This window comes from Athene noctua, chromosome 1 (genome assembly GCF_965140245.1).
Source record: "Athene noctua chromosome 1, bAthNoc1.hap1.1, whole genome shotgun sequence".
NCBI lineage: Eukaryota > Metazoa > Chordata > Aves > Strigiformes > Strigidae > Athene > Athene noctua.
In genome coordinates this window covers 116,947,581-116,972,211 of record NC_134037.1, presented here as the reverse complement: position 1 = coordinate 116,972,211, position 24,631 = coordinate 116,947,581, and the positions used below count along the sequence as shown (strand labels likewise).

The 24,631-nt window shown below is 47.3% G+C and overlaps 1 protein-coding gene across 1 annotated transcript in view; it reads left to right on the top strand.

The window, feature by feature from the left end:
* The first annotated feature begins 5,894 nt into the window (after window positions 1-5,894).
* Window positions 5,895-24,631, top strand: part of LOC141957429 (phosphofurin acidic cluster sorting protein 2-like) — a 73,700-nt gene continuing 54,963 nt past the window's right edge. Inside the window, exon 1 of the mRNA XM_074898942.1 lies at window positions 5,895-6,070. Coding sequence (XP_074755043.1) covers window positions 5,895-6,070 — 176 coding nt within the window. The remainder of the gene's footprint in view (window positions 6,071-24,631) is intronic.

The window sequence follows — 24,631 nt, the reverse complement described above, 5'->3', positions numbered from 1 at the left end:
GATGGGGAGTCACTCAGATCTCTGGAGATGGGCTAAGAGAGCAAAACTAGGCACAGACATAAGTGAGGGGACAAGTGCAGTCACTGTGTGCCAGGAGAAGTGCAGCCCACCTCACCTCCAGCAGCTGGCAGGGTGGTCATAAGTCCCCTGTTGGATCTGATGCCCTGGGGCATCTTGGGTGGCACCGGGAACATAGGCATCCCACCTGTAGTGTCCATGGTAAATGGAGACACTGAACCAGCATCCAGGCTCAGCTCACGTGTCCCATGGTGAGCGTGGGCTGGTTTATGCAGGCAGGTGAAGGCCCTGTGTGAAGGGAGCAGAGCTCTGGGTTAGAGAGGTGCAACAAGATAAAGAGTTTGGCTGTGGGATCATTCCCTGAGTCCAGGAAAAAAACAGAAATCTCCAGAAAGTCTGAAAGAGCAGGGAACAAAAGCAGCCAAAGAAACCTGCCTCCAAAAACGAAGGGAGATCTTGCAACTCAAGCTAAGTGGAGAGCACTGTGAGGTATGAGGGGAAGCACACAGAAACAAAACCTAGGTATATCCTGTGGGGCACAGAAGTGCCAGCTCTCCCTCAGTATCAATCCGGGCAGTCTCTTGCAGGCTCTTTCAGGGAGGAGCATAGGGTCCCTGTCCGTGGAGACACAGAGGGGTGACCACAGGGGTACTCACATGACAGAGGTAGAAGAGAGGTGCTGGAGGCAGCTACCAAGCAGTGGGGCTAAAGAAAATATGATTCATCCCTGGGCTGGAATCATAAAACCCCCTGAGTCTTCACTAGAGGCTAGGACAGGCGGTGACAACATTAGCGTGGGAAGCAGTAAAGAGCTGCTTTAACGAGGCACATAAAAATAAGCAGCCAGAGCAAGAGAAGATACTTATGTGCTTCTCTAAAACATGATGCTGGAACCAAGGTGCCAGAGTTCACGTGTGAAATCAGCTGTGATCAGAGACAAAATGAAAAGAAATTAAAGAGGGGTACACCAGGGGTCCCAGGCATCTAGATGCTCCCTGGCTGCTGCTGGCTCCAGACCTGGGAGGAAAAGCAGCTTCAGCTTAGCTGCCTAGGACACCTGCACCCCACCATTATCACTGAAGAGTCTCTCTAGGGCAGTGACCGCAACACACTCAAAGGCTGTTGGGAGAGAGCCAGAGAAATCCATCGGTCATGTTGAACAGCCTCGAAGGGGAACTGCAGGAAGCAGGGAAGGTTTGTCAGCAAAGCATGGCAAGTGGTGATGGAAAAAGGCTGGCAGTGGCCTGGGGACCGTGCTGAGAGCTTCATCTGCTCCAGAAGAGCCTTATGGCCCCCAGAGCCTGGCCACAGAGCAGAGGGTGAAAAGTGGCTGTAAGTGATGGGCATCCTTCAGGAAGGCAATTTAAGCTGAAGGGTACTTTAACATCACAAAAAAGCCTAATGTGATCAAGGCGCTGGAAGGCTACATCAGAGTGGAGAAGCAAGAAATTGTGTGTGTTGAGTAAGTAAACAAAGGAATGAACATCTAGAGTCAATATAGGTAACCATTTGTCAAAGTACAGAATGGAGGGGATGGAGCTAAGCAACTGTGACATCGTCCTTTGGGGTGCAGGCTGGGCCTCTGAGATAATGGTGTCTGTTAAAAAACCCTTAATTTAAAACACAGCCACATATGACACCATGCACCTGATCAGACAGAGAGTGGGTGCTGGTACTTCTGCTGGCAGCAACTTGGAGGAGTGAAAGGGCCATCGTGGAAAACAGTGTGATAAGGGGCTCTTGGTGCAAAGCTGTCGCAGCGCACACACTGGACCACCTCCACGCACCCGGAGGGGAAGGCAGTAGCCGGTTACACATGTGGTCCTGGCAGCCGAAGCTCAAAAGGGTTTTGAAAATTCAGGCTTGTGGCATTGAGTTTGGAGCACATGAATCCTGGAGGCAGGATTGAGTCCTGGAGCGCATAAATCCTGGCAGAGCAGGGAGCCGCCCCAGCCCTTAAGAAGTTGAGGTACCCGAGTGGCAGAGCAGGGACCAGCAGTCCCAGCACGGGTGATGTGGCCGTGTCCCCGCGGCCCGGAGGCCGGGCTGGATGCGGGGACAGCCCACGGAACGGCTGTTTGTGCCACAGCCACTGGGGGCCAGTGCAGACCTACGCAGCCTGCTCAGGACAAAGCCACCCCAGGCTCCTGCTAATGTGTGACCGGCAGCATCCACCTGTCGCACTCAGGCCCCGGGGCCAGAGACGCCCCGAACATCCCCCGTATTAATCCCCAGCCCCAGCCGTAGTCAGAGCACCCCCAGCACCGTGGGGTGAGCTCCTCTCAGACCCGCGTTGCCCAGGGCGCAGCTAAATACACCTGTGCGGGGCCTGGGGCCTTTCCCACCGTGCTGGGGCTGCTGACACAGGGGCCTGCAGGCTGTGGTCACAAAGGAGAAAGAATGGCTTTGCACCACAAAAGGTGCTCTTGCAGCTAAAACCAGGGCGGTTTGAGAGCAACATCTGTCCTGAAGAGAAATGCTTCTGCTGAGCAGCTGCCGTGTCTTGCTGCACCTCAACCTTATCCAGGGTACAGAGGCTAAGGTGAAACACGGCTCTTCTGCCATGGAATTGCATAGTTGAGAAAACTGATGGCCCAAAGGGATCGGGTACCAACACACTGTGGTGCCTTGTCTGCCACAGACAAAGATGCTGGCTGCTGCGAGGTCTTTAAACAGTGTTGAAGTGCTGGGGAGAAGCTGTTGGGCATGGTTCATTTGGATAGCAGAAACACATAGCAAAAAAAAGGGGGGGGGGTGTGGAGGCACATTTCAATCTGCTTGCCTGGACAGTAAGGAGCAAGGGTTCCTTGGGTGCTTTCCCCAATGTGCTCAAAGATCATACCCACAATGAAACAAATTTTAGCTGGTGGTTGGCACACAGAAAGGTCTCAGCTTACAAGAAGGTGGGAAAGCCACTGAATGAGATGATGATTCTACCAAGCTCTGTTTAAGTTGAAAGATAACCAGGTTTTGGTACTTACAATGAAAAACACAAGAAAATATTAACCCCAAAGACAGGGAAAAGACACCATGTGTGGAAGAGCAGAGTTCTGGGTAGCTCATGCTGTAGACACAAGTTAATATAATGTGGAGTTAGGAAAAAGTGAAGAGCAGGCTGTGTAGCCAAGTCCCCGGATAAACAAAGCACATTGAAATGGCCTGAGAACAAATGCATAAATTCATCTGTAGAAAAGCCAGAAGGCCAAAACAAACAAGTGAGCAACACTAAGGACAGAGGTAGTTGAAGGGAACAGGCTGCACAGAGCGAGCCAGAGAAATCCACCTCAGTCACATTGAACATCCACCCAAGGGAAATGCGAGAAAAGAAGGAAGCTGCAAGTGGTGGCCACAATGGGAAAAGGCCATTTGTGACTTGGGGACCATGCTGAGAGCTTCACACATCTGAAAAAGCATCACAAATAGATAGCAGAGCGTGGCACAGCCACAGAGTAGAGGTGCCTGGAAGTGATGGGAGTCTTTCAGGAAGTCAGAGGAGAAGCAGCCCTCCAGGACCAGAGGTGGCCCAGGAGGGTTGCAGGACTGCCAGGACTTGGGGGCTGCCTGGAAGGCTACATTCAAAGGCTGTCACTTCAGCAGGTTGCCTTGAGCTGAGCCTCTGGCTTCCTGGAAGTGAGAGGGCATCCCTGAAAGCCTGGAGCACTCAATGTTATTAAAGTACCACACAAATAGTTGGGAATGGTGATTGAGACTAGAAGTCAAATGGATGAAAGCAAACAGCTGGGGGTGGGGGTGGAGTGGGGGCACTGTGATGGGTTTTCTAGAGACAAATCAAGCCCGCAGGTCTAGCAGGGTCCTCTGGAGCTGTCAGTTGCTTTTGGGGAAAGGCAATGATGATATCCAGCTGAGATCAAACCACAATGGGTGGAAATGCTGAGATAAGGCCAGGCCAGCATGATCAATCTCATGACTCTCTCGTGCTGCAAAACCAGATTTTTACATTCATCTGCAGAATGCTATGAAAATGCAGCTCATCCTTTGTCCAGTTGGACTTCCACAAAAGCTTCCGTTAAGATCCCTTAGCAAATGCTCTTAGAGAACCAAGACCATCAAGGATGAAAGGAAGGGTCCTTTCATGCATTAATGACTTGCTTAAAGGAAGGAAAATACATTGAAGCAGCAGGATCCATGCTGCTCATCAGATGCAGAAATGGACTAAGAAAGAGGGCAGAGAGCAAGGTGGAAAAGTTGGATGATGGTTCAGATTATTCATCTAGTCAAAGTGAAAGATGATGTGAATACCTGCATGGTACTGAAGCTCATCAGCAGATGAAAAGTAGAAGTGACAAATGCAAATAAAAAGAAGAAGTACAAGGGAAAGGCTATATATTAGACATCGGTATTCAGGAAAGTGACCCTGAAATTCTTACTGGTAACATTCTGAAAATACCTGTGCTGTGTTCAAGATCCACAGTACAAACTGTACATGTTTTATACTGCTTTGCACGTTTGTGCTGCTCCCGCTTCTCAAATCCTAATCCCTCCACTGGCATGAGCTGTATTTTACAGTCTGCCTGGAATAACACTGCATCACTGGAAAAGCGTCACTGCTGAATATATTGAACAGCACAGGTCCTGGCACGGTCCCTGCAGAAGCTGGGGGCTTCTCTCTATTTTGTGTTTTGGGCGTTATTGACTCAGCCACTTCTTTCAGGTACTTTCAAATGAGGAGCGCTGCAGGTCCTGGTTCATCTCTGCCTCCTTTCAGGATCCCTCAGCCAACATCACCGTACTGTGATGATGTCACACTGTTCCTTTTCCCTTTTTCCAGAGGCAGTGCCATTTCAGCCAGATCCTCTGCTAGGGTCCCGCTAAAGGTGAGGTCCAGCAAGGCATCATCCTTCCTGTTTTCTGCTAGAACAGCACCACAGCAATGAAATTGTTCAGCTGCTTGCCCTGAGCTCTGCCCCTACGTATTCCAGGGGTTCTTGAGGGATTTTGAGGAAAGAGTCCATTCCAGCTCTCAGCTTCCTCTTGCAAGGCTTGTCTTGCTCTTAGCTTCAACCCACCAGGCCCACGGGTCTTTATTTTCCCTATTCCGGCCCCTCTCCAGCACTCTCGACGCTCCCTCACGTCAACCCGCTGGCTGTGCAGCCTCTCCCGCTTCTAGTCACCCCTTGACCCCCCTCCCCACAGCACCCAAAACCTCGTAATCGCCCCGGGGGCTCTGCCAGACCTCTCCTCCACAACCCCTCATCCGCCGCCCCCGGGGCTCTGAACTGGTCCTCGGGGACTCCCCCTCAGCTGCCCCGGGGACTGGCCGATGCGGCGGCCCTGCACCCCCGCCCGACCACGATGGCGCCCCCAGAGCGGGGGGGGGGCGTTGGGGCGGGGCGGCCCGGCTCCCCGCTGCCATGGCAACCCCGCCAGCAGGCCGCGGCCCTGGGCGGGCGGGCGCGGGCGCGCGCGCGGCCCCACCCCTCCGCGAGCTCGCGCGAGCCGAGGCTGCTGCGCTTTAAAGGGCTCGCGACCATGCCCCCCGCTCCCCTCCCAGCAGGAGGAGAGACGTTGTTCCCATTGGCTGGCCCCTCTCCGGCGGCCGCGTCCTTTTCCCTCCTCCATTGGCTAATGGATGCTCTGGCCTCCTCCCTCTCGGTTCCTATTGGCTGGTTGTCGAAGTCGCGATCCTCGCCCTTTCCCCGGTCCGATTGGCTCTTCTCTCGCCGCAGGCCGCGCCCTAGCCGCGCTCTGATTGGTCACAGGCCTCCCCCGCCGCGCCCTGCCACTCTCCGGTTGGCGGCCGCGGGGCGCCTGGGCCCGCCCCGCCGCGCGAGGGAGCGGGCGCGCGCCGAGGCGGAGGCCGGCGCTGAGGCGAGGGGCTCGGGCCGCCCCCCATCGCCAGTGTCGGCGGCGGCGGGATGGCGGCGGCGGCGGCCGGCGCGTTGGGCTCGGGCCCCGCCGCGGGGCCCCCGGCGGTGGCCGGCGTGGCGGCGGCGGCGGCGATGGCGGTGGCCGGCCCCGGGCCGGTCCCGGTGCCCATGAACCTCTTCGCGACGTGGGAGATCGACCGTTCGGCGCCGAGCTGCGTGCCCAGGTGAGCCGCGCCGCCTGGGGCCTCGCCGGGGACTGCCTCGCCCCGCTCCGCTGTGGGGGTCTTGGTGAGCCCCGGGCCGTTCGGGGCCGGGTATGGCACGGGCAGGGGTTGGGTGGTCCCCGGCCGGCCCCCCTGCGCCTCCGGGATCGGCGGTCCCTGTAGCATCCTTGTCCCGCCGAGCCGGGCCTGGGGCCGCGCCCCCTCGGTGGCGGCTGGGCTGAGCAGCGGCAGCACCGGGGACCGACGGGGCTGGCTGTGCCATTACCGGACCGTGGCTGCATTGACTCCATGTTGCGGCCTCTGGCTGGTGTCTGTCTTGATGGCCACGGAGTGGAGTATATCTTCGCGGCCGTGCTGCTTCTGAAGTCTGCTTCTTTGCCCCTGAAGTGAATGATGGCCTTACAGCAGGTCCCCTGAAGCCAGGTAGTGGCCACCAGGTATCCATGGACCCGTGGGGTTACTTGTGTCACCTGCACTCCAGAACGTAGGTAACAGCAAAAAGGTTTCATTGTGCTGCTGCCTGAACTCACAGTTGTATCTCTGGCAGAGCTGGAAGACAAACTAAATGGTGTAAATGTCATTGCTGACCGTATGGTTAAGGGTATGTCCAGGCTAGATGTGCTTATGGGAAGAGTGCAAAGACCTGTCTTGGAGCCAGGAGGTCCTGGATGTGTGAATACGCTACATTTCTTTTGCCCCACTCATCTTACCAGACATTGATCAGGAGGTCTTTTCATGAGAGTTAAGGGACAGATTCAGGAAGTCACTCTGGATCCGTGTATATGTGGGCTGTGGTGTGGTGTCTGCAAGTGATGTATTCACGTACTGCACAAAAACTAGAGGTGTAAAATTCAGGAGGAGAATAATAATTGATCCTGTAGAGCAGGAGAAAACAAGCCTTTGTGAAAGGGCTTCAGAAGGTTTATGTGTTTGTAGGGAGGATTTTGATGATTGAGTGGCCAGATGGGTAGGAGTAGAAATGCTCTGAAATACTCTGAGCTAGTGGAGAAAGCTCCACAAAGCTCCACAAAGCCACTGTGTGATTGCAGTGCCCAGGGAGATCCTGGGCTGAGCAGGCAGCAAATGGGAAGGAGTTTGCAACATGTGAAAAGGCAGCGCGCCTTTTGACGGCACGTGCTGAGGCTGTTGTGTGGAGCAGGAAGCAGTGATCATTCTATAGCTTTAAAGTGATTTGAGGTATTGTTTGTTTGTGGGTAAATTGCTCCCAAGATGGAATTTGGAAAACAGAACAGAATTACTGGATTGACTTCCTGCAGAAAGAATAGAAATTACAGGTACAGAGCCCAGAACTTAGTGATGGTGAAGCATGTGTATGTACGTAGTCTTCACAGATGGAAATGCTGCAAGAGCTAGAGAGAGGAGGGATGGCTTTGGGCAAACCGAAGACAGAATGACTGGGAATAGCGAGACCAAGTTCAGAAGTGGGTTACATGGGTGGCGGGGTGCTAGTGGGTGAGCAGACATGGTTGGCCATCAGTTTGAAAGTTGTTTGAAGAACTGCTCTTTGGCCCGATGAATCCTGTGCCTTTTCACAAGGACAGTTTCCATTAGCATTGTGTAGATGGCTGTTCTAATGCACAAGCTTCTTTGTGTGTTGATAGTCATGGGGGACAGCCATCTGACACACCAGCTTGGAGAAATCTTCTGTAATATTAATTTGAAATTTCATCTCTGGAATGTCTTCAGATGCAACATTTGTTAGGATGGGAAGAAGCTGATGGAATCTGATTCTTCCTTCAGAGGCCACGGCTCTAATATGGTGTGCTGCTATGCCTGTAGAGTCAGCAGGTGTCTGGAGAAGTCCTGCCAGGCCACAGTGACCAGTGCGGGACTGCTGCCTCTGTGTTTTCTAGTCTTCACCTAGGCCAAACTTTCCTGAGCGAGCAGTCACAGGTGGGCCCCTATTAGGCAGGTATGTGTGTTCACTGAAACTAAAGGGAGGTCAAGCCCCAGATCTGAGCTGGGTTGTATATCTGTGTGCTGTGCTTATTAATTGCTTGCCCAAGTTCTTCCTCTACTGATTGACTGGTATGATGTTTTAGTCTTGACATTATGTTCTTTGAGGTGGAAACTCTGCTGTCCTGCTCTAGTGCCCAGCACAGGTGGTCTCTGGTGTTATTGTGCTTTGGGGGTGGTAGTAGTGGCAAAATAATATCCATTGAAGGGCAATAATCCTTCTCCCTTGGGCCTCTCTGTCTCTTCTGCATGTGTAGTCTCAATTCTTCCAGCTCTTTGTGTATCTAGGGAAAGAATAACTTTGCACTGATTTTAATGCAGTAGAATGTGCTTTCTCTTTCTAGACTCTAAGTCTCTGCTGTCCCTGTGCTCTTTCTTAGGTGTTTCATTTTCTGCAAATGCAACTCTGGCTGCTGCAGGAGCAGGACTTGGCTAGATCAACCTTTGTGGATTGTTCTGTATTTGGCTGTTAGTGCAGGACAGTTGAGAGGCTGTGTCAAGGCCTTCAGGATTTCACAGAGTCAGTCTCGGCCAGTAAAAATAAACACCATGAAGTGTAAGCCCCAATGTACTGAACAGTTCAGTAGTGTGACTGTAAGACTTCTGATGCTTTGTAGGAGGATCTTGGTATTCTAAGATGAACTGTTGCCCATAATGGAAGTCTTTCCTGCAGAATCAGGAATGAGCCACTGAGCCGAGTCCACGTTTAGTTTTGGAAGTTGCCTTGCTCTCAGAATGGAGGTATCATTCCTCCTGCTGGGGTTTTCCTCTTTTCAGGGTTACGTTGAGAGAGATCTGTGAACTCGTAATACCCTTCCTATGAACTGAGTAAGCATAGCCTAGACACAGCTGCCTTTGGCTCAGGTGGCTCTCAGGGGAGGCAGAGCTGATTTTTCTGGGTGGTGGACTATTATGCAGAGAGGCAGAAGGAAGTAAACAATGGGAAACCAAGCAAAATGCTCTTTGCGTCTTCAGTTAGGCTACCCACTGGGATAGGGATTATTGGCTTCCCATTGCGATGCCTTAGAAGGAAAGCAATCCTGGTTGATTCATGCTGCAGGGTGTGAAGCATCCTTTTGCTAAAATAGTCAATCAATCAGCCTTAACTTCCACTCATAGTTACCTTGGCAAAAGTCTTCATAGCAGTGTTCTGAGGTTGGAGAAAGTGTCTTTATTGTGATACCATGCAAATAAAGGTTGTATATATAAATACCCTTAAGGGTTGTAGCAGGTTTTCACTGTATGGAGACTGCAAGAAGTGAACTAGAGCTTTGCCAAAGTAAAACGTCTGTCTGCATCAAGGTAATGTCTCTACTGTGTTTTCGTTGTTTTGTACACTGATTGGGCAGTACATTTGGAAAAAAACGTGTGAAAGGACTTTACAGACATGCTTGGGGTCTTGTTCTTTCCAGGCAGTGGTATTTTTTAACCTCTGTTAATGGGACTGCTCTTCCTTTTTTCCCCTTTAATATCTGAGAGCCCATAAATGCAAGTTCTTAATTAGAAAACAAGATAAGATTGTGTGATTGTGTTCACTCTAACTCTTTTTCCATGACACAGCTGTTGTGTTCAGTGTTACGTGGATGTTGTTTCAGTGATAAGTCATCACATTTCTAGTTAGAGGTCGGAGTTGTTGTATTTTGGCTAATACGTCAGTATTGTTGAGCTCAGATTGCAAAAGCAGATTCTACCTGTACAAATTATGCTGTGAATGGAGCTGCAAGAAATCAAATATAATGCATCTCATCCAGAGAACCTCATATCTGGGTACAATGCATGAGCTTATAAACATTCCAAGTCTTGCTGCCACCCACACAGTGTGCTCGAACACAGTGTCTCCTGCTTCTGATAGCACTGACTTAGGGAAATGCATGTGGTTTGGGCTCACTTTGAGAGACTGTGTATGTGCACCTTCAGGACATTATGTTTCAGAAGATGCTCTGAATACTCTATCATTAAAACTTTCAAATGTGTGTTTTAGAAAGTTAGAGCCTAATGAACATATTCTTGCAACGAGAGCAGTTATTGCAAGTACAGCCAGAAATATTCCATCAGTGCCAGCTATGGTGATCCCCTGAAGTGCCTTGAGGTGAATGCTCATGTCTCTGCAACCCCGTTGTCCTGTTTGGGCAGACAATATCTATTACCTGACACCTCACGGAGCGTAGGGTAAGACTTCATTTGTGCAACTGGTTGCATGCTTTGCTTTGCCTGAGGTCAGGAAAGCCTTGCAGTAAGCAGTACGTGTCCATACAGTATGGAGGAATGTGCTCTCCTCTGGCACAGCTGCATTCAACTGGGTTGGCAGCATCTCACAGCCCCGTGAAGCAGGCTGCTCTGTCAGCTGAGGACTCAGGGGTCTGTTTTCTTTCTGCAAGGAGTATTGCTTGTCTTTTCTACAACCCCCAAGAGTTTATTTTTCTGAAGCTGATTTGGTGATGAAGAGCCTCTGAACTGGGTGTTCCTTTAAGAAACACTTATTCCAGCTGGAATAACGTGTATTTATGTGCCTTAGATGTTCTTGAGTGGTTTCCTGGGTAAATCAGGCATTTTCATGGTAAACTTCCAACCTCAGTAAAATCTGTTCTGTTTGAGTAAGCTGGAGTTGCACCTCTGGGAATGTTAAATGATTCTAGATCCTTCCCTCAAAACTATGATGCTGTGACAAACTGGAGTAGCTCCAGACAGGGAGTGCTTGGGAGAGGCCACAGTTTCTTGTAAAGAAACAGTCTCTCGTAACTGGTGATATTTGCCATGTTTGAATGATTATTTCCTTTTAGTCCTGTATAGAAAACAAAATGTTCTAAACAGCCATCAGATTGCTTATTATTCTTAATATTGTGGGCTTGGCTACAAGCCTGCAACATAGTACATCTGATGTGTTGTCCGCTATCTGTCGCTCTCTGTGGCTTGTCTGTCGCAGAGGAGCACATTTGGGATTTCTCCTCTGGCAGTGTTATGTTTCCCCTCTGAGCGTACGATAATTGAGTTGGTGTCTGTTATTCCTTCTTCCTGCTCATTAGTGGAACTTGGGACGAGTGTCCCCTGCTAGTATGATTGATGGGGTGTGTGCTCCTTTCAGAATATTAACAGTGACTTTCCTGAAGGCTTAATTTTATTTGAAGTACCTGACATGCTGCTTCCTAACCTTGCTCTCCAGTGTTTCATTCATTTGCTAGGCTTTGTTAGCTCAGCTGTCTGGTGGCTTATCAAAAATGCTGCATTGTTCTTACTGTGCTAATATGCTGTAAGTGCTCATTCTGCTTCCTCTTGAGTATTTGGTTACTTGTGATTGATTACTAACAGCCATGTAGTATGTGTATAGTGCACCCCTCTGGGATGGAGATCCCCTGACCTTTATCCTGTCAAAATTGCTGAGCGCCAGTACATTACGGGGTTCCTGTAGCAGATCCATTCTTCAATGAAATCTGTGCTGATGCTTTTGTGTAAATGTTTGTAACGTGGAATGATTCTAGATTGAAACCCATGTCTCCAGTCAACACCAGAGAAGTTAGTTCCATAAAAGAGCCAGAGGTGAGAAACATACTGTGTTTTTATAACATGCCAGATGAGCATCTGGGCAAAGCTATTTTCCAAATACCTTGCGTTTTCATCTGGTCCAAGCTTTCAGCATCCCAGCTGATGGGGAAGCTGTACTTCTGCTTTGTTTTGGTTTGTGCTTTTTTAACTACATCAAAGCTGGTGGATACTGTTTTGGGAAACAAGAAGTGAGAGTGCCTTACTCCTCTGTGTGGGATGTGGCAGCAGGAACCTGTCTCTGCCTCCGGGGAAGCAGACAGCTTAAGTGATATTGCTCTTGTAGTTAGAAGTCTTTTAGATAAATGAGGCTTTGTTAGGATACTTCAGTATACTCATTGCAATGGACCCAAAGGAGAGATGCAGTATTTCAGGTACCTTAACACACTGCAACTTGTGGTTACAGAGACCACTCCCTGCTCTGCAGTGTGATTCAGCCTCTGTGCACACACGGCCCAAAATTACACTGGATTTTTCTGCAGGCCTGTTGCAATGCCATCTCCTTTATAATTTACTGCCCACTGTCATCTCATGCTTTCTGTTTCTAGTGTCTCCTGTTGTCTAACCCAGTGAGGGGTTCTGTTTAGTAAATAAAAACTCCTGTTGTATTTTGGCTGCTATTCTAGTTTTTCTAGATCCTCTTTATTTTCCTACTCATGGTGGTTTTTACACTTCCACTGTAAATCCTTCTTATCATGCTCTTATTCTGCAGTCTGAGCATATCTTAAGTAGCATGAGAGCCAAAGCCAGTGCACGTGGGACCATCTCCTGGACAAAAAATGTCCAGGTTCCATGCCCAGCTGTGTATTTTATCTCTGTGCATATGATAACTAAATTCTCAGCAGTATAGGCAGTTTGGAATGATGGCAGAACTCATGTCTTTGCTTCCATTTTCCAAAACTGAAAAACACTAACAATTAGCTGTTGTGCTGTTACAATGGTAGCAGGATTAGAATGAGTAACTCCTTTCTAAAGGGTTCTGCTACTCTGTTCCTGTTCTTTAATAATTTTCTCTGCCAGGGGACAAGATATGTTCATCCAGAGCCTCTCATTGATTCTTCTGCTGTGTGATTTTCAGAAACAGTTCAAGTAGTGTCTCTGAGTCTGTATTATTTAGATCAGGGTTTTTTTAAGTTTTATATTACTTGTATATTTTCAGAAGAGCACTCTTGTATTTGTTCAGCATTTTTCCCTGTGTTCCTTCAGCTATCTTCTCATAGTCCATTCATTTTCTACCTTATTTATACATCCACTTTTTTCTCATTGTTCCTTTCCCTCAAATCCTGCGCACACATGCTGATAATCTTGTCACTGTTCTCACATTTTTTCCTTGCTTCTGTCTTGCCCTGCACACCTGTAATTGAGTAATCTTCAGTTCTTAATTTTAATTTTTCTCTTTTCAAGTAGTTCACTTTTTTTCTCAGAGTTTAGAGGCTATTCCTTGTGAAGCTACAATAGCCACACCTTGTTCTTGTATGGCTTGTGTTTTTCAGCTGGACTATGTTCTTGATGTGCTTGAGTTGTTTTTTAATGGCTTTTAGATTTTTTCACTGTTAATGAATATAATTTTTTTTCTTTTGTTACACATTCTGAATTTTCTTGTATGTGCATCACTGAAATACAATCCCATAAGTTGACATTTGTTTCAGTCCTCTCATACCTTATGCTTGAGGCTGCCTGCTCCAAGTATTCCTTCCTTCCTTCCTTCCTTGTATTCCTTCCTTCCTTCCTTCCTTGTATTCCTTCCTTCCTTCCTTCCTTCCCTGTATTCCTTCCTTCCTTCCTTCCTTGTATTCCTTCCTTCCTTCCTTCCTTGTATTCCTCCCTCCCTCCCCTGTGTGCTCCTTTGTCAGAAGCAGACTTAGGATCTCCCTTTGGATTTCACAGTATACTGTGTATATGAATAATTTACTCTTTTTTTTTCCTTGATGTTTGTCAATTCCCTTGACTTTTCAAGCTTTTTCTCTGCTTATTATGTTCCTTAATCTCCAGTCGGACAAAAGGATTACATTCCCGTTACTCTGCATTTATACTTTGTTCATCTCACCTTTGTATTGACAAAATATTGATACTTATTTGAGGATAAGTTTATCTGTTGCAGTGCTGATTTGTGGAAGTATGGACAAGTCACCCTTATTTCAGGGACCTGTTCCACCCACAAGGATCTGAGCAGAGAACTGCATTGTACAGGCTCTGGTTATTAACAGCTTGTGTTGCAAGTGGATGAAAAGCCTACGCAGAAATTTACCAGTTTTGGTGAGAATCATTCTTTTGAGTGAAGAATCTTAACTGTGCAACTCTAGAATTAAACTTTTTTTTTTTTAAATGTAAGTTTTTTTCTTACAGTTATGAAAAAGCCTCAAAAATGGATGTCTATGCTGGTTTGACACTATCTCTTCCATAGGCCTGTATCATGGCTGTCGTATCACTTCAGTCCCTCCCCTGTGCTCTCTTCCTAGATGTATTTTACCATGGTAGCGTGTCCCTGAGCCTGCATGTAGTCAGACCTAAGGTGCTTGCCAGCTCAAGGTAACAGCCAAGGAAACGGGATATTTGGTGGGTTTGCTACTACAGAAGTAGCAAGCTGTAACACAACCATAACTCTGTGTTCATCATCAGTAAGAAAGTTGCTAGACTATGTATTACAGAAGCTGCTGTATGGCACATGTCCCCTTTTTGTCAGCCTGCATGGAGATCTCTACCAGGACAGTCTGGACGATGCAGGACGCTTTGTGTTTTAAGTCACTGTAGCAGGGTTTGCCAGACAGGTGTCTACTGGCACTTGAACAAATGCCTGCAGCAGAGAGCTAGAGGAAGTTGGTGTGGATCAGTGAACTAACCTTGACCTCATTTCACTGCTTTTCCCGGTTTGGCTGCACTGGCCCATCTCCAGTGGACTTGGAGGTGTACCCCAGCAAACTCTGCCAGCTGATGAGTGTTAGAATGTAACCTGTCCTGCATCCCATTAGCACTTTCAAACTTGGTTGAAAGGTACTTGTCACTGTGTCTTAAGTGCTTGTTCTTTTCCTCCTGTAGACAAGGCTGCAAGTGGTGTTTTTGTAATCACTCACTGCTTTGTGGTGGTTAATTCATTAACACATTTTATTTTAGCCTGGAGACACAGTGAGTGAGCTGTTTAGCAACAGGTATCATGGCAGACTGCTAGTGCTGTAGCTCCATGGAGGTGTGGTGCATTTGCACCTTGCCGTGCTATTGAGCGCTGTTCTCATAAACTGTCAGTGCAGCATTTTTGTTAAAGCAGCCTTGGATTTGGGGACAGCTGGTGCAGCAATTCGGCTGTCTGTGGACAGAAAAGTTCAAAATCTGTTACGTTTGTGAAAAAAGTTCTGTGACATCAGCCATACTAATGCTAATGCCTAATTTCAGCATGGGTAAAATGAGAGAAGATCAATGTGCTGCTGCAGAATTCCATATTTTTTCTGTCTACCCTGAGCTTGCTTTTAGGCAGAGCCCAAGTGAACAGCTGGAAGTTCAAACACAGTGATCTTAAGTAAAGCAATGATCAGTTAAAGATGAGATGTTTCCCAAGTAATGTACCCCTTCTGTTGCCTTTAACTTTAAAAAAAAAAAAAAAGTTTGCTGCAGCATTGTAGCCTTACCACTAACGTGTGGATTGTTTAGTAAGCTCTTTCTAACATTTCTAGGGAGGCTGTTACACAGCAGCAGTGGATTTGGTCACATGCTTTTTGTTAAACTTGTTTGAAAATAGAGCAGAAAGATGACCTTGCGGTTTGGACACTGAAGTGAGGCTTAGATTCAGATCCAGGATCTGAAGTTGCTTGCTCTTCTAGTTCAAATAACCCTTTCCCTGCCTGAAGTCATAGCTATGACTCATGTTCCCGTTCTCCCTACTTTGTTCCCACCCGCTTGTTTCCATGCTGCAGTGTTGCTATTCCCTTGGTGTGTGCTAGGGTGACTGTGGAGTTGTATTGTAAAGCAAAAGTCATCCTGAGGTGTGGCAGGGTTGCTCCCAAAGCCAGTGTCCTGCAACAAGGGAGGAATTTGTCCTTCTTAGGAAAAATAGAGCCTTACAAGACTATGTGTACATGCTGGTGTGTTTCCCTGAGCTGGAAAGACAAAGCTGATGCTAGAGGAAACAGCTGGGGGATTCTTCCCTGGCTTCCAAGGACTGAGTGTTGAGCTAGGAAGCCTAAGGCTGCTCAATTGGAGAGAAAACCATCCAACAGCCAGATCACTAGCAGAGTTTTCGTTGCTGTCTAATCTGGATGCCGCCAGCTGGGAATCCCCTGAACAGGCTCAGAGGACCATGGGAACTGGTGTAGTCTGGAGGAAGGTTTTGAGAGCAGTATGTGGAAATCGGTTGGGATTTCTGGGTTTTTCTGCTGAGGTTTTAAGGGCTCTTTGTGCTGAGGAAAGATGGGCAATTAATATCTACATAGCTTGCAGTGGAGCATAAGAGAGGCTAATGGCTGTGTGACTGAGTAGCATGCTGTGCATGCTGGGACAGGCTGTCTAGGCAGATCCTAATGCTTCCTCAGGAGATGCTTCCTGACAATGTGCTTATTATCTGGAAATCAACTTGTGTGACAGGAGGCGCCAGGAGGCTATGGCAGAGTCTCATGTCCTGTTGTGGTAGATGCTGCACGATGTGCTATAATGAAATGCTCCCTATTCTGTAGGGGTTTTACTCCATGCTTTGGATAGACAAGGGCGAGGGGGAAGTAGAGGTGAAGTGATTCATCCAACAGTTAAAAAGTGGCAGAGACGGATTAAATCTTGCCTCTCTGCCTGGAACCAGATCTTAACTCTAAATTGCTTCCTTCTGTAAAAGCAATGAAATCTCACTAGTAGGAGAGCCTAGAGGATGTGGTTATATCACTGCAACGCTCCTGTGCACATGGTGAGGCAGCAGTTGTTTGGTATGGTTTGGCCTCAATTAATTTTTCTCTTTTCTTTTTTCCCCTCCCCAAATGTTTGGGTATTGTGAATAACACAGCAAATGAGTTGTAGCTTCACACAGGCAGCTCCTAAGAAAATACACACTGTCTGTCCAACTCTCTCAAATGATCTATCTGCCAAATTTTGTCCTGGCTTATCAAGGGCAACTGTTTCAAAGAACCATGACTCATAGAAATCAGGGGTTAGAGGGAGGTTGAAGGTCCTATTACCTGTGATGGAGAACTCGGCTCTTTTCCAACCCCCTGTTTGCAGGCTCGTGTGCCTGTGTGCATTGTACAGGTAACTCTCAACCATCCCCAAGGTTTGCTCTTTTTGCAGAGGACTGATACTGAGTGTCAGGGGGGAGGGGGGTGGGGTGGGGAGAAAGGAGAGAAGGCAGCCTGGAAAGAGCTAATATAAATGCGGGAAAGGGGGTGGGAGAGAATGGTGCATTTTCAGGCTAAGCTGTTTAATGACTAGTAGCAGTAGTTTAAGCAAAATTTGAGCAGCGATCTTTCCAGTGATGCATCTGTGTGGGTATTTAATGTTAAGGATGCAGAGTGATGGGAGAATATTTTCAAGGATCCTGTTTCATTCATTGTTTGTGCAGCAAGGTGTACTTGCTCCCTACAGACATGGTTAAATATGCCTTTAAACCAGTGAGGTGAGAAGTGTCAGCTATGAGTAAGAGGCAAAACTACAACTCTAAACACCCCTCTTAAGCAACTGGAGGAGGAAAGGTTTAACAGCCACTCCCCTGCCTTATAACTTCTGCCTACTCAGAGCCTAGCTGAGAGGAGGAAAAGGAAATCTCTTAATCTTATTATTGTTTGTGACTACAGTAAGCAATCCAGTTACTGCCATCATTTAATCCTGATGCTGTTGGACCCCAATTAGAACAGAGAAGTCTTGGTTTCATACCTTTGCAGGCAGGGATGTGGTGTCTGTGAAGGAAATCATTGAACCTCTCTGTGCCTTGACCATTACCTGAAGAAACTGTGATGAGGCTTCACACTGACCACTTGGACTTTGTCCAAGAAGCATGAGAACAGTTGGCCCCAAAATTTGAGTCTTGTCTATCTGTCCAGGTGAGGAATGACTGCCTGGCTGCCACTGGGTTCTCCAGCCTCTCTTTTTAAGTGTCCTGGATACTTCCTTCATAGATAAGTGTCTTTTGGGGAAACTTTGAAGCTTTGAGCAGATCCTGATAGTTCCTCCCTCTTGAGAAAAGGAATCTTGAAAAGCATGTTCCAAAGACCACTTCTGCCACTGCAGCTGTGGTTATTTCTCCTCTGAGTAGCTAGCAGAGCTGTGTGATATATATATATAAGACACTGGGCCATACACTGTTGTAGCTTGTGCCTGTGCCAGGGGAATGGTATTCTTTGGGTGAGATGCAGAAAAGCAAAAATGGTTGGTGATAGGACAGCAGAAGTGGTCAACATCCCAGGTTGTGAGCAGAAGGCAGAGCAGTTAGTTATTTGCACCCGGAAGATCTTACACTCTTTTCTAAAAAATGATGAGGCACTTGTGTTGTGTCCAGTCCTGATTGTAGTAGCAAACACTCCTGTCGACATGAATATGAATAGCTTTCATGTCCCAAGTGACAAAAAAATTAATAACTCTGCTTAATTACAACCTATTTTTTTTTCTAATACTCTGAGAGTAAATGGTTTTTCAAGGAGAGCTGGCTGTGAGATGTGCAGGATGTCGGAACTCTCTTTGGGAAGAAGGCAAAACTAAGTAGATCAAGGTTTAAAATCCAGGGTAGCTTTGTGTGAGAAGCTCCATGGTCTCTTCAGAGTAGATGTGATTTCAAGCCAAACAAACTTTCTTTTGAGGTTAGAAGTGTTCAGTCTAGATCTCTTTCCAGTGTGGTTACAGCCTCAGCTGTCCAGGTAGAGACAGTTCTACAGAGCATCTTCTTTGGGATACCCGACAGCACAGCACCCCGAAAGAGGTTATGAAAAGTGTAGAGTTATGTGTGGTTTTGCCAGCACGAGTTATATTTGATATAAGTAAAGTATGTGAGGCTTCAGAATTCATTTTCTGTTATCCAGAACAAACATTTGCTGCTGACATCCCTCAAGAAGGATCCCTGAGCTGTCAACAATGCAGGTGAATTGATATCTGATATGGTTTCTCTGTCTAAGCAGTAGGGCAGAGAGCAAGATGAGGGACTTGCTCAGAAGCAGCAGCAGCAGGAAGAACAACAAATACTAAAAAAAAGAATCTTATTTAATAAAAGAAAAAGCAAGGAAAGAAGATAGGTTGGTGACAGTGCAAGGATTTCTAGAAGTACCTTTTGAGTTCTTGATTCTTGAAACTATGGGAAATGAAGCCACTGAAGGAGAAATAACTTTCTTCTTTCTGGGGTTGAGAGAGATAATCTCAGACTGCCTGAAATGAGACTTTTGAACAACTTCTTCCCTTATTTTGCAATTGCAAATATTTTCTTCTCACAAAACAAGTGCTGTATGTTCTGTAGAGCATCAATTGCTCTTTGGGCATGTAACTGAAATATGTGTGCTCCCCCCTGTATCTGAAAGACATAAAATGGACCTCAGTGACAAATTACCACCAAGTGTCAAGGACACTTTGGAAATGCATGCACTGCAAAAGACCTTTGAATTTGAGCTGTGGTGACATGGCTGTTAGTCCTTCCTGCTTCTGTCCATACCTGTGGACTCTTTTCGGAGTGCCAGCTCTTTGTGCTAGCTTCCATACCTGTAGGATGCTCATGGAGTTGCAAGTAACAGTTGCTGCTTCTGAATAATACGTGGTGATGAGAGGTGGTGATGGAGAGTATTTGAAATGCTACCTTTGAAGCACGTCTGTGCAGAATGCTTGGCTCCACCAGCAAGCTTGTCCAGGACATCATTGTGCTCTGCCTGTTGTGCATCATCCCCCTTCTCCTGGGACAGAGGTTCTCAGCCTTTTGGAAAAGCAATAATTCTGTGTAAAGCAAATAAGTCACTAGCTGGTACTGGCCATGTCAGGAGCGATGCAAGTTAGGTAAGGCCACCAGGAGGCCTGCGTGGATGAACAAAGAGCTCCTGGACAAGCTCAAACATAAAAAGGAAGCCTACAGAGTGTAGAAGAAAGGACAAGTAGCCTGGGAGGAGTACAGAGAAACTGTCCGGGTAGCCAGAGATCAGGTTAGGAAGGCCTAAGCCCTGATAGAATGAAATCTGGCCAGGGATGTCAAGGGCAACAAGAAAAGCTTTTCAGGTACATCAGTGATAAAAAGAAGACTAGGGAAAATGTAGGCCCTCTCCAGAAGGAAAAGGGAGGCTTGGTCACCTGGGATGTGGAGAAAGCAGAGGTATTCAACAACATTTTTTGCCTCAGTCTTCACTGGCAAGGGCTCCAGCCACACTGTCCACGACGCAGAAGGCAAAGGCAGTGACTGGGAGAAGGGAGAACTGCCCACTGCTGGAGAAGATCATGTTCAAGACTATCTGAGGAACCTGAAGGTGCACAAGTCCATGGGACCTGATGAGATGCATCTGCAGGTCCTGAGGGAACTGGCAGATGAAGTGTCTAAGCCACTACCCATCATATTTGAGAAGTTGTGGCAATCTGGCGAAGTTCCTGTTGACTGGAAAAGGGGAAACATAACCTGCATTTTTAAAGAGGGAAATAAAGAGGACCTGGGGAACTACAGGCTAGTCAGTCTTACCTCTGTGCCTGGCAAGATCATGGAGCGGATCCTTCTGGAAACTCTGCTAGGTGACATGGGAAATAAAGAGGAGATTGGTGACAGCCAGCATAGCTTCACTAAAGGTAAATCGTATCTGACAGATGGTCCACTCGGTGGATAAGGAATTGGCTGGATAGTCACGCTCAAACAGTTGTGCTCAATAGCTCAATGTCCAAGTGGGGAGAGATGACGAGTGGCTCAGGGGTCAGTGTTGGGGCTGGTGCTATTTAACATCTTTGTTGGTGACATGGACAGTGGGATTGAGTGCACCCTCAGCAAGTATGCCAATGATACCAAGCTGTGTGGTGTGATTGACGCGCTGGAGGGAAGGGATCCATCCAGAGGGACCTGGACAGGCTGGAGAGGTGGGCCTGTGCAAACCTCATGAAGTTCAACAAGGCCAAGTGCGAGGTCCTGCACATGAGACAAGGCAATCCCAATCACAGATACAGGCTGGGTGATGAGTTGATTGAGAGCAGCCCTGCAGAGAAGGACTTGGGGATATTGGATGGAAAACTGACTGTGAGCCAGCAATGTGCACTCACAGCCCAGAAAGCCAAGCGTGTCCTGGGCTGCATCAAAAGAATTGTGGCCAGCAGGTCGAGGGAGGTGATTCTCTTCCTCTGCTCTGCTCTTGTGAGACCCCACCTGCAGTGCTGAGTCCAGCTCTGGGGCCCCAAACATAAGAAGGACACAGGCATGCTCAAGTGGGTCCAGAGGAGGCCATGAAGATGATCAGGGGCTGAAGCACCTCCCTTCTGAGGACAGGCTGAGAGAGTTGAGATTGTTCAGCTCAGAGAAGAGAAGACTCCAGGGAGACCTTATAGTGGCCTTCCGGAAAGGGGGCCTACAGGAAAGATGGGGAGGGACTCTTTATCAGGGAGTGTAGGGATAGGACAAGGGGTAACAGTTTTAAACTGAGAGAGGGCAGATTTATATTAGATATGAGGAAGAATTTCTTTCCTGTGAGGGTGGTGAGGCCCTGGCACAGGTTGCCCAGAGAAGCTGTGGCTGCCCCCTCCCTGGCAGTGTTCAAGGCTAGGCTGGACGAGGCTTTGAGCAACCTGGTCTATGGAAGGTGACTCTGCCCGTGGCAGGGGGTTGGAACTAGGTGATCTTGAAGGTCCCTTCCAACCCAAACCATTCTATGATTCTATGTCTCTGGTGAAGATGTAGGGAGAGGGGGCAAAAATTAAGGAGAGTTTGTGTTCTGTCCTAGTGAACCCAAGCCATTTTGCAACTGTAGTACTGAAGCACAGTAGGAACACAAGCCTGTGGTGTTTCCATAGGATCTCTCTGGTTCTCACAGCTCTCAAGCTTTTCTCTGTTTCCTACAACATGCAGATTATATAAAGGACAGGTGAGGTTGGGTGAAAGCCAGCCATGATTTCCACTTGCTAATTTTCTTACCTTTATATTTTCAGGGTTTGTACTACCTTGAGATTTCCCATATTTCAGTTATGATACAAATATTTTGAAGGATTAAGTCTTAATGTTTAGGATTAGATAAAAGGGGTTTTGAGGGAAGGAGTCTGTTTTATGCCTTAGTGACCTTCTTGTGCATGGACAGCCTGCAGTGTTTGGGAGGAGAAGCAGCTCCTTAAACTTTTTGTTGAGTAGGTCTGCTAATGACAGGTGATGTGGGGTGGCAACTGCTAGTGATCTGGTAGTAAAATGACCAGGCCAGTGAAACAGAGTAGCAGAGAGATTTTCAGGCTTGGGGATTTGTAGGAGGTTGTGAATGAGTGATTCAAAAGAGCTTTTTATATTGAACTATGTTGCACTTAAAGCTGCAAATATGCACCCATTGCCAATCTTAGATCTCCCAACTTTGGTTTTGACATGCTGTCTTAAGATTTACAGCCTGAAACGGAAGAATTTATTGCTTGTGCTGAGTTTCACCACATGCTTTCACAAACATTAAATTGCTGCAATGAAGGACAAACAGAGCAAATTCACCTAAGCTGAATGCTGCCTTTCCTCTGACTTACACCTGCTGTGTTTTGGGGAGTGAACCTCATAAGCTCTCTTACAGTATGTATGCAGGTCCACAACAAGTACCCCCTAAATATGTTTTTGGGTTTGTTTTGTTTTTCTCTAATGGTAGGCCTTGAGACATTCAGGACTAGGAAAAAATCTTGCTCTTCCAAGTGGACACACCTGAGAACGTAAATGTTTGGAGTTGCTCAGGACCCACAGGGTCTTGCCCATCTTTCCTCCCTACCCTTGCGGAATTTGGCATGTGCTTTCTGTTGCATTGATAGTAGGAGGTTTCCTGTAAAGCTTTGTGATTCTTAAGGCAGGCTTTGGTTTCTTTTTACTTTGCCTGCTAATGTTATGCTTTTGAGGACTATCATCCTCTGAATATCAAGGCAGCTTTCATTTCCTTAGGAGTAAAGATCTGATTTTGAAGGTGTCTGCAGATTCTGCTCTGAAGGAAGGGGTCTAATAAAATAAGGAATTTTCCATCAGGACGAGCTGCGTGTTTCTTGGTGGCTGCAGCTGCTAGATGAAATGGGTGAGATGCTCCTAAAGCATATGTTTTAAAATCAGATTTGTCTCTGTACTGTGAATTACTGGGCTACATCCAGTTACAAAAGTGGATATAAAATCCTGCTCCTGACTGCAGACAGCTCCTGAGACCACAGCTCCAGACTATAACAAATGTGTTGAGTGTTAGTTGTTCTTCAGGCAGTTACTTTATTGCAGATCTGAGAAAGCTGAGCTATGAGGTGTGTGGTTGAGTTGATTTTTTTTCCCCTGTCCTTTGGGATGCATTTCAAGCTGTTTCTCAATGGCTGTTGGCAGACTTCCAGTCTCTTCCTTGCTAAATCACCTGTAGTGTGAGTAGTTTAGTAACACATGAGAATTACAGCAAGCACAAGAGATATGACTGCAGTGTGTGATATACACTGTTGTGCCCTGGGAGTGCAGAAGGAAAAGCCTGCCTGAAACTGGTGTTTGGGGTGCCTGGTTAGTAGGAATTTAAGCGCAAATCCAGCACTGACTTTCAGCAGATGACATCCCTAGCAGAGGATAAGCTAGTAGGAGATGTTTTCTCTCTTCTGAGATAGTTTTCTCACCAACCCAAAGGATAATGGAGTAATGTGGCAGGGACACTGAGAAGCTGCTCCTTCATAGAAGTACATTACCTGGTGGGACTCCCTAGAGCTAGCAGCAGCTTTGCTGGAGGGCAAATGAGAGTTTAATGAAAACTCACTCTGAAACATGGCTTCTGGAAGGATACTATGTTTTTAGTTTCTTCATCCATGGTAGCTGACTTTCATTTTCTCTTGTATGGACCTGGGTGGGATTAGTCAACATGTTTTTGGTAAAGAGGAGACAAACTGCCTGCTTTCCAGTCTTTTCTAAGGAAGTTTGTCACTTTATGGGTGAGAGGAAAAATGCCAGCCCTAGCAGTGGTGCTGCTAGGGATGAACACCTCTTGCCTTTACTCCTTCCTGAGGAGAAACCTCTCTTCCAGTGCACCTGAAACCCTGCCCTCTCTTCTTTTTTCCAGAAGAGATGGAGAGGGGCATGCAAACTCTATGTGACATATCTATTAGAGATATTGATCTCCCATTGGTTGCTCTGCTTTTTACCCAGACCAGGGGACTGGGTAATTATAAATTTTATTTCTTAATGAAGAAAAAAGTAAAGACTTTCTCAAGCAGGGCTCTACCATTTTCTCTCAGTTGCGCCTCCCTGGGCATATGGAGAAAAGAAAAGCTGTCTGTAGCCCTCCTGGAAGTTGCCTTTAAAGTTTGGCTGACCATGGTGTGAAGCAAATCCTACAGCTGCTCTGAAGCCCTTTGTAGAATTGTTGGTTCACACGCTTCAGGTGTTAGGGGAGTGTGTTAAGATAGTAGAGGCATTTGCAGTTCAAATATCATAGAATCTCCTTCACTGGAAGGGATCCATGAGGATCATCCAGTCCAACTCCTGACTCCATACAGGACAACCTAAAAGCCTCACTGTAACTGGAAATGGGTCCTTCCAAACCTTGCAGCAGGTAACGCAGTCTGTGGCTCCAGGTAACACAGTGGTGGGGCCCATGCCCGGGAAGAGAAGGTAAGGAATGGTAAAGCCCACCAGATGACCAACCAGCTGAGTACTTGACACGGGAACTGGCTGTGGGCAGCTTGTGCAGATGTTTGTGTGCAGTTAAGCTCTGCTACCTGCTTGAGATGCAGCAGAACAGACAGGTCATGGTATGCTGCACTCTGGCTGCTTGAGAGTGTGCCTTGCTGTGAGGATGGGTGAAGGTAATTGTCCCCATTTCTAAAGGACATCTTGTAGCTCCCTGGCTATAAGTCATAGGCTTGCAGGCCACAAGTATATGGTGGGGAAGGGAAGCTTTCTCCTACTGAATAGTAATTTGTTTTTTGGAAAGGAGACGATTTCTAGGGAACAACTTGAGGAGC